The sequence below is a fragment of the Agelaius tricolor genome, unplaced genomic scaffold (assembly GCF_023055355.1).
Source record: "Agelaius tricolor isolate 1412-34295 unplaced genomic scaffold, bAgeTri1.0.p SCAF_5, whole genome shotgun sequence".
NCBI lineage: Eukaryota > Metazoa > Chordata > Aves > Passeriformes > Icteridae > Agelaius > Agelaius tricolor.
This window is the reverse complement of record NW_027269265.1, coordinates 52,362,941-52,372,371: the sequence shown is the minus strand read 5'-3', so window position 1 is coordinate 52,372,371 and position 9,431 is coordinate 52,362,941. Positions and strand designations below refer to the sequence as shown.

Sequence of the window (9,431 nt, the reverse complement as noted above, 5' to 3'; positions counted from 1 at the left end):
CAGGGCTGCACAGCCTCAGGAAAAAAAATACTTAGGAAAAGGGACTTAAAATCCCTCAATTTTTCCTTGTCTCTAAAGAGAACAGACATATGTACAAGGTGCAGCTGTCCTCTTCCAGTGTGCAGCTCAGACCTGCTCCTGAGCCCTCATGACCAGGCAGGGAAGTGTGGTGGCCTCTGAGAGTTTGGTGCTTTCCAGCAGAGAGACACCAGAGCTGGGTCACATCAGGGGAAAGGAGGAGCACACACACCCTCCTGTGCTGGGCTGGAACAGCAGGGGGATGAATTACACGGTGCCTTTCAGTCTTGGAGTGATTCAGCCGTCATGGAACTCCTGTCACAGTAAGCACCTCTTAAAAGGACAATAAGCATGTTTGTTTGATGAGCTGCTCAGTGTGCTCCTGAACTAACAGATAAGATCCGGTTTGTTTGTTCTCCCATTTCTGGCCATACTGCTGGACATCAGAGATTAAGACCCAGACATCTGTTTGTTTGGTTTTTACACCCTGTTAGAAAAGTATGAAGAAAATAAAACCTTTTTATAACTGATGGAAAAGTTGCATGTAATTTTCAAAGACGTGTAAACTTACAGAAAGTATTGGAAGAATACTTATTTTGCAAACCTATTCTCAGAGTCATAATTTATTACAAAATATGTGCCTTCAGTGGGTAGAACAGATCTTTCTTGACTTTGGAAAACCCCAGGATTTTGTAAGTGGATGAGAGACTCGAGGAGGTCTAGTTGAATGTTTTGTAAAAGTTATCACAGAATCAAAAAAAGTTTAAAAATTCATTTGGCATCCTCATTGCTGTTGTGTTTGCTGGGAATGTTGCATGCAAAACACTCCAGTCTTATCAAATCATTAACATTGATTCCAGTCTTAATGGGACCATTTGTTTTTCATTTGGAGACATTACCAAGCATTTTGACTAGTGTACATAGCTTGTAGTAAAAAGGCTTTTACATAGCAAAGTTTTTTACCTCATGAAGAAATTATGCTCCTTCTTCTCATGAAGGATACATGGCCTCACTCCAAAGAATTAAGTATTTAAAGATTAAAACAATTTCAAAGCTGACACAAATTATTTAGTGAATAAAAGCCCTGTTCTTTAAAAAATATTTGGATGATAAAAGCAAACCCTTGTGAATGCAATAAATAGATTTTAATTAGGCATAATTGGATTTACTTATTGGTTGTAGTCAGTCATGCTGGAATTCTTTCTCCTGATGCCTGTGCGCTCCACACTACTTAAGTATGATGTGAGATAATATGAAACGGTGAATTGACGGCACAAGGAAACTATTTGGATGGCTGTCTGGAGTTGCCATTATTGGCTTTAATTATGACTTGCTGTCCTTTGGGTACTCAATGAGCCAGAAAAGGCTTCATATGTGCCAAAGTATTCATTAGTATTCCCCCTTCTGTCATTGTGCTTGCAGAAAGAGTTTCTATCTGGCACCTGACTGCAGTTCTTCCTAGCACGGACCAAGATGCTTTGCAGATTTTGATAATCATCTGAAAGTACACCAGTGTCTCTACTTTTTGGATGCAGTAGAAATTGTTCCTAGGTAACAGTGGAAGAACTCTGACCACTTTCTGATGTAACTGGAGAACAAACAATTTTTGCGGTTGGTCATGTGATGTGGCTGCTTAAAGAAAATTTTGTGGTACCAGCTGGAGAAAGAAAAATAATTCCTTGTTTTCCTCGTCCAGGTTAGGGGACCTGCACTAGGGCTTCATGGGGAAGTCCTTGTATATATCAGCATTTTAGGCGCTTTGCCATCATTCCATGTAGAACTAATAATGAAGCCCAAAAAAAAATCCTGAAATAAAAATAGCCTTTGGAATCCATTTTGGTAATGAAAAATTGTCTATAGTGAAGAATTTTGGATAGAATAGAATGGATTAATTAAATAGAATAGAATTAAATAGAATAGAATTAAATAGAATAGATCTTTTGTCTGCCATAGGGTGTCCCTAGGATAGGTACAAAGCATGGTAATCACTCCTAAAGAATACTCCATGAACTCTTCTGTGCTGAGAATAGTGACCACTCCTTTGGCGTCTGCTCTTGAACAGACTGGTGGACAAGGATGAATTCCTGCTCCAATACATATTTACCATTGCAAAACTTAATTTTAATTTAGAACCTTGTTTGAACTTCGAGTCATGTTTTTAGCAGCCTTTGAAATCCTGTCCTGTGGGACAGCAGACTGTTCTTAGAAACGAATATTTTAACTAAGGTGGTGTGTAAACAGATACTCCTGATTTGGGAGGCATTTGATGACATCTTCCACTTCTCATCTGACACATTACAGCATAAGCTGGCTTTGACCTAAGTACAGAATTCTTCTTCAACCTCTACTATTATAGGAGGATGCTCCCTTTCATGTGCTGTTTCACAGTCTTGCTCTCCCTGAAACCCCAAATCCTTACACTTGTCAGAGATTTTAATCTAGATCATGGATGAACTTCAGCCACTATTTAAGCATTCATGCCCAACATTTTGCTTTATGGGATGAAGTGAGAAGCTGCTGCACCAGGGTTTTTCAGTATCATCCCCTGCTTGGGCAGGAGGAAGAGCTTTCACCTGGGCAGGTTACACCTGGGACTGGTGCAGGAATGGATGAGAAGAAAGGATGTTGTCTTGATGTATTCTACCCTTTATAAACCCATTCCCTGAAGCCTAGAACTGAGGCTGGGGTATGGGAAAGAGTCCCTGCCTGTCATTCTCCTGCTCTGCCCTTCTCCTCCAGCTTATCTAGCCTAGGTTAGCCAAAATCCACTGACATTGTGTTTCCAGGGTTTCCTTGTCTGCTCTTTCCACTCAAAGAGTGTGCCATCTTTGGGCTGCACATCCTTCTGGCATCTCTCCTTCAGCAGTGCTTTAAAACACATGGTTTCAAAGATTGGTGGGGAAATGGAAGGAACCAAAAAAAAAAAAAAAAACAACCAAAACCAGTCTTTCTTTTCTTTGGTTGCTGTTTATTGCAGAGAGTTTTGCTTCTCCTTACAGGCGCAGCAGGTGGTGCTCTTGGTCCTTCCAAACACAAGCTGCACTTCCTAAACCCCAGTCAGGTCAGAATTGTGCCATCCTGCACCAGCTGGCTGGTTTGAGCCCTGTCTGGTTCTGGGCAGGGTCTTTCAGCTTTGAGTGAAGTGTTTTCCACCAGTGAAGAGGAAAGGAGGGAAGAAAAGGTACTCTGTGTGGGGTTTTGGCAGGAAATGAAGAAAAGATCAGTACAAACAAAAGGAACTAGTTGGCAAGTACATACTTAACCACACTGTAGCCCAATCCAGCCTTCTGTCCCAGATTTAGATGGTAAAAATATTAACTGTGGAACTTATAAGGAAAACATTGTAGCTATTAAATGAGATGGTTCTGCTGCCATTGTTTTCTTGTGCTGTGTACATTGAGTAGGATCACGCTTTCACTTACACATTGTAACTTCTCACTGCAAGCACCACAGAACTTGTAACAGCAACAATTCTAATTTCCAGGTTCCACTTGTTTGTTTCTCAGCTGGCAGCTATACCTTGTCCATGGATTTGTGTCATCCCTTACATCTTGCAAAATCTGGATCAGAAAGGCCAAGGGCAGGAGACAGGTAAGTTCTCTTCCAGTTTTAACAAACAGGTAATTAAAACTGGCAAAGTGTCATTATCTTTGATTTTCTTTCTTTTTTAAATAATGTTTCAAGTGGAAAACCCACCTCTCAGGATTTCAAAAATCTTAGTTGAAAGTGCTTAGAAAGTAACTAAAAAATGGCAATTCTGAGCAAAACTTCAAAGTTTGGAACGAAAAATCATGAATACTGGCCAGCTATCTCATCAATAGATCTCTACCCAAGGTTTTTGCAGCAGTTTCCTAGAAAGGTGTCATTGCCAGTTCTTTTCAATTTTTCTCATAAACATATGTTCTTGAGGAATTCAATATTAGGTTAAAAAAAAAATAAATCCCCACTTCATTTATTCTAAAGGCATTGAGTTCTGCTGTTCCCTAGTCCACTCCTGTATATGTTAACTATGTTCAGAGACATGGTAAAATGGAGGAAATGCTTCATTTCACTCAAGAAATTTTTCAAATACACTTGTTTAGGTTTTAGGTTTGTTTTCTTGGAGTGCAAGGAATAGGCACCAATAGATGGTGCTGGTGGTGCATTAATACGGTTCAGTTTCACATTTGTTTTCTGGTCTGTGCTTGGAATTTGTTAAAAAAAAAAAAGAGAGAACAAAACAAAACAACAAAAAAGAACAAGACAACAAAATCCCTCATGCTAAGCTTTTATCCAAAATGTTCTCCCTGCACTGAACCGGTCACCGTTTAACTTTAACCTGAACTGTGGCCCAGGAAATCCTTCAACATAAATAACCTTGGAAGCTGCCATGACCATTTTTGGAACGTGCTGCCTCAATAAATCTGTTACTTTGTTGTGCAATGTTGAAGTGTGCAGTTGTTTCTCTGATTAATTAGGGCAAAAAATAAACTTGCACGATCAATCCAAGCTGTGACACGTTTCAGCCCTGGCTTGAACGTGTGGGCAGAAAAAGAGCCTTAGAGCCTTCTCCACAGACCTGCCCTGGAATTTTAGGATGCATTGCTGGCTCGGAGTTTACTCCATTTGACGAGATAAGGTGGCTGCTAACAAAGTTTGCAAGGGAAGACTTTTGGTCTGTCCCAGGACTGCCATTCTAGCTTAGCATGAGTAGGACTGAACACAGTGAGAAATGATTCATCTTGACCACTGCCCCCACTAAAGACAACATAACTGAAGTGTTTTATGTAATTGTGTTTATTTTATTTCACATATTACCCATGGAGAACAGCTGATACATTCTCTATATCTTTCACCAGTCTGGAATGCAAGATAAAAAAAGGTATGGAAAAAGAGTTTAACGTTTGACATTCACGATATGAAAAATAGAAGGGATACAATGTTTTAAAATGCCCTTATGCAATATATATATATATATATAAACCGTATAAAAATAAAATATATTTTTTCAAAAAAAAAAAAGACATGGCACAGAACAATCTTAAATACCAATGCATATCTCGTGATCCACACACACCGCACTTATAATTAACAAAAACCACGTACAATTGCACTTTTCCTCTCTGTGACGTTCAAGTATATCGCAGTCCCCGCAGGGACTAATGAGTGTCCGATTCCCTGCCGGGTGCACATAACGCAGAGGGTAGAGCAGATGTGGGCGGCTGTCCTTGCCCACGGCTGACGCGCACCCTCCAACCCTCGGGGGCGGAGGGCGAGGCCGGGGCCCGTCGCCCACCGGCGGGTCCCCCCCTGAGCATCCCCTCCTTGGGGCGGCGGGGCGCGGGAGGGCGGCCAGGGCCGCCCGGCCCCCCGGGAGCAGCGGCGGCGCCTTCGCGTCGCGGGCGGCGGCGGCTGCGGGAGCCGGCGGTGCCCGGCCCGGGCAGGGCCGGAGTCCGTGGCGGGCGGGGGGCGCAGCGTCCGCTGCCCTTCTCAGCTCCCCCCGGAGGGCGCGCCGGGGTCCCGCCCGGGCAGGCGCTCTCCGCGAATCCTGGCGGATCTCAGCCCGTGCCTCAGTCTCAGTCCATCCGTCGAGGCGGCCTCGGCCGGGTCCTGCGGCGCTTCAGACTCCGAGGAAGGCGGCGAGGGGCTGCGCCCGGCGCGTCCTTGGGCGCCGCCCGGAGCTGGGGGAGCGCGCTGGGCTGCGGGGCTCGGGCAGGGAACGCCGCCGGCGGCCGTAGCCCTGGGGGCTGATCTTGTTTGGGGGGGCGGCATCGTTCCTATCGTTGACGGCCGCCCTGTGGAGCTCGTCGACCAGCCAATGCACCGTGCACGTCCCGAAGCGGCACGCCTTTGTTTGGAAGTGGGGGAATCTGTTAATGCTCTGGCGGTAGCGCTTGACGCGGATGTGAGCATCCTCCCGGTTGCTGCAGGAAGAGAGAGAGCGGGCATGAGAAGAGCGCCGTGGGGGCCCGGAGGAGGGGACCCGGTGGGCGAGGGAAGGGGAGGGTCTGCAGGGCAGGGAGCCCCAGCTGGAGACGGGCTCGTCCCGACGGTGCCCGGCTGCCCCCCAGCAGTCCCGGCTGTGCCCTCCGCGGGAGCGCCGAGCAGAGCCGGCTGCCCATACGAGGAGAGGCCCCGCCGTTTTACGGCTGTTACTTTTTCCTAAGCATCCAGGGCTCAAGTTACTATTTATATCTGACTTTCGCGGCAAAGGCGCTACTATCTCCCGCCAGCTAAAGAGCGCGGGGAAAGGAAGGCGGGAGGCTGCTTTCAGCGCGATGGGCAGCCCGGGCAGGACCTGCCTCTGGGGCGGGGAGGATCGACAGCAAGAATAACCCTGAACACCCGGAAACCAGGGGACCCCGAAACTTTCCACTGCCTCGAGCAAGTGCCCGAGCCCAGGAAGAGCTGGAATTTACCTGGGAGGCGAGACTCGGGAATCCTCCTTCACGTCCTGGGTGCGTATGAGAGGCAGCACGTCGGCGGCTGCCCCCAGCCCTCGGAGCAAGCCCGCAGGCTTCACGTCCCGCTTGGCTCGGCTTAATGCCCATTTCGTCCATCTGAAAGAGCACAAGGGAAGAGGAGAGCCTGTTATCGCAAGTCTGCAGGGCGGGAGCCAAACCAAATAGATTCGAGGGGCGAAAATCTTTGCCAGCGCCGAGATTTTTTCTTTTTTTTTTCTTTTTTTTTTTTTTTTCTTCTCCTCCCCCCAGTGTTTTCTGAAAGGGCACGAGGCCTTTAAGGAGCTGAGCAATTCCTGCAGGGAATCCAGCAGTGCCTCTGACCGCTGCCGGAGCCAGGCGCGGGGGCTCGGCAGCTCCACGCGCGGCGCGGGGCGCTGGCAGGAGGGCGCGCTCCGATACTCACTTTCTTTTGAACTCTGTCGCTACGTCCACCCTTGCAGCATCCACCCCGAAGAAGGTCACAGAGCCGAGATAGAGCAGGGCTACGTGAACTAGTTTCATTCTGGCTGGGCTCCTGCTGGAAGGAAAAGAGAAGAACTATAAGCACGCTTGCTAATAAAAGTCAAGTAAGGACTGTCCTTTATTCCTAGTGATTCCAGAGAGCTCCTTCCCTCGCAGAGCCCCCAGGCTACCGGGGACTTTGTGTCTGATATGAACCAGAAGCTAATATTTGCTCAACAACTTATCACAGAGTAAATAACAGAGCCTCCAAAGTTTACGTTTGTCGAGAGTTTAGTTGCAGAGGCGGCTGAAAACCAGCAGGATTTCCAGAATACCCCCAGCGGCTTGCACTAGGATTTAGCAAACCCATAAGATCAGAGACAGCTGGCTATCGGACGCATCGTTTTCAAACTCCAGCAAGTGTTTTGCTGCCGGGAAGTTTATTCCCTGATAGCTCCTCTTCCCACTTCACACGCAGAACCAGCTAGGTCTGGATCTTATGTTGTAAACTGCAGCTGATGCCAAGAGCCAGTGCAAGACTCCACAGCATAACTCCAAACTCTTCCAAACAGTCCAAATTTAGTAGAGTTTTACTTGCGTTCCACCTCCCCTGAATCTTTTGTTGTTGCCAAGGACGGAAAAAAAAAATAGTTCTTACCTGACAATGAGGATAATCCACTGAGACAAATGTTTTTGTAGTAGCGATCCGAGCTTGCAGGGTTTCCTGAGGAGCGAGAACTCCTCCTTTGTGTGTGTGTGTGTGTGTGAAGTAATCACTGCCGAGCACTGCGCTCCTCTGCTCGCTTTTATAGAGCGCGCTGAGAAGTGGGTGGACCTTGGCGTGGCTGGGCGAGCTCTCTTTTGGCACCCCCCCACCCCCACATTTCAAGCACTCCTTGAGCATTCTGACCTGGATTGGGGGCAACATTGTGGGGAGGGGGGGGGGAATAAGAGGATTATTGAAAATTATCTTAAACAACCCCCTTGGTATTTTGTTAATTATAACGGCAGCTTTTAGGATTCTGAGTCATGGCACAACTAGCAAAATCCGATGAGCCCCTCAGCCTGTTTTACTGGGGACAGAGGTTTTAACCGCCAAAATATAAATATATTTATGCTGTCTGTAGAATAATTTCTCATTCTAGATATCTTAGCCTCAGGTGGGTGAAAGCAGGGGAGTGGAAACCAGATTCAATCCATTCCAAAATCCATGAAAATCCATCAAATATCAAAGTTCCAAAACTAAACCCATATTTGGACAACGTGGATTTATAATGAGTAACTGGAATGACAGCCTTCTTTACATAAGTAATGAGGTGGCAAATCGGGCATCATTAATATTTATGACTAAACTTGGGTGCATTTTTTATCTAACAAAATGAATTTGATTTACTGGATCGATTCAAGTAGATCACGATTCAAATGGTTTTGGCAGATGAAGGTCAGAGCCCAGTTCTGTGCCTTGGAACAGAGCAAGTGGCATTGCTTTGGGGCAAACACGGGGTCACTGAAACGCCTGGGGTTACGGGGCTGGGAAGATCCGCCGTTCCTTGTGCCGTTCCCAATGCGCAAACCTCACGGATGTGAGCGCAGTTACTTCCCGGTCAGAAAGCTGAACCGGTGCAGGATCGGGATCTCTAACAGCACTCTCTCGGCTGGCCAGCAGCAAAACCTCAGTGTGGCCACCTTGTTGTTGGGGTTTTTACAGTCTTTAACATCTTTGCTCCGTGACGCTTCAGAAATGTAGCGGTCCGGCTTCGCAGGGGGTGCTGGCAGCCAGCAGCGGATGGAGCGTGTCTCCGCTGACTTGTCGCAGTGCAAATTCGGCGGCACCGAGGGAAATTCCCCGGGAGATCTGCGCCCTGGGGCAACACGGTCCCCTGGCCAGCGAGGGACGCTCGGCAGGAAGGAATGAGTAGTGAGATGTTTCTCTCGCATCTTGCCCCAAGCAAAGTGTTTCAAAAGTCAGGTGAGTGAGTGTGTGCTCGTGACTCTGCCTTTCTAGATAACCGCGGCGTATAACAACACCCCGGAGAGGTATGTGCAGGGGGATGACAGAAACTTTCCTATGCACGGCTCACTCGGTCTAAGGTGCTCTCTCCCTCCCTCCCCCGGCTCTCCAGCAGAGTCCAGATACCTGGAGCCTCCTGTCTCCGGCACCTACCTGTGCGGGACAGGCTGGCCGGGGAGCTGCCACCACCCGGCCGGCGGGGAGGGCCAGCGCTGCCTGTCGCTGCTCCCCATGGCATCAGCCGGCCGCCCCTCTGCCCCGAGCGCCCTGCGCGGCTCCGCGGGGCGAGGCGGTTCCCCCGGGCCGGAGCCCTGCCCGCCGCACCTGCCCGGCCGAGCGCCCGCAGCCGGCGCGGCTGCCCCGGCTCATCCCGTCCCTGCCGCCCGCAGCTCCGCGGAGCCGCAGCCCCGCTGCCCGCGCCTCGGACCGTGCTCCGGAGCGCAGAGCGAGAGGCTTGGGGAGGAAACACAGGGAGGAAGAGATGGGAAAATAAAATGGTCTAGAACGGGACCGTATCA

The 9,431-nt window shown here is 48.3% G+C and overlaps 1 protein-coding gene across 2 annotated transcripts; it reads right to left on the bottom strand.

Annotated features, from left to right (window-relative positions):
* Positions 1–4,840: 4,840 nt before the first annotated feature.
* ADM (adrenomedullin) lies at positions 4,841–7,787 on the bottom strand. 2 transcript variants are annotated; one of them, XM_071427973.1, is made up of 4 exons: positions 7,561–7,787; positions 6,865–6,978; positions 6,417–6,557; positions 4,841–5,921 (listed from the first exon to the last, which is right to left on the bottom strand). In XM_071427973.1, exons 2-4 carry the CDS (start codon positions 6,960–6,962, stop codon positions 5,618–5,620), a joined length of 543 nt encoding a protein of 180 aa, XP_071284074.1. In that variant the 5' UTR covers positions 6,963–6,978; positions 7,561–7,787; the 3' UTR covers positions 4,841–5,617. The 2 variants fall into 2 exon arrangements, with proteins under 2 accessions (XP_071284074.1, XP_071284075.1); XM_071427974.1 differs by having other exon boundaries at positions 6,865–6,975.
* Positions 7,788–9,431: the final 1,644 nt, after the last annotated feature.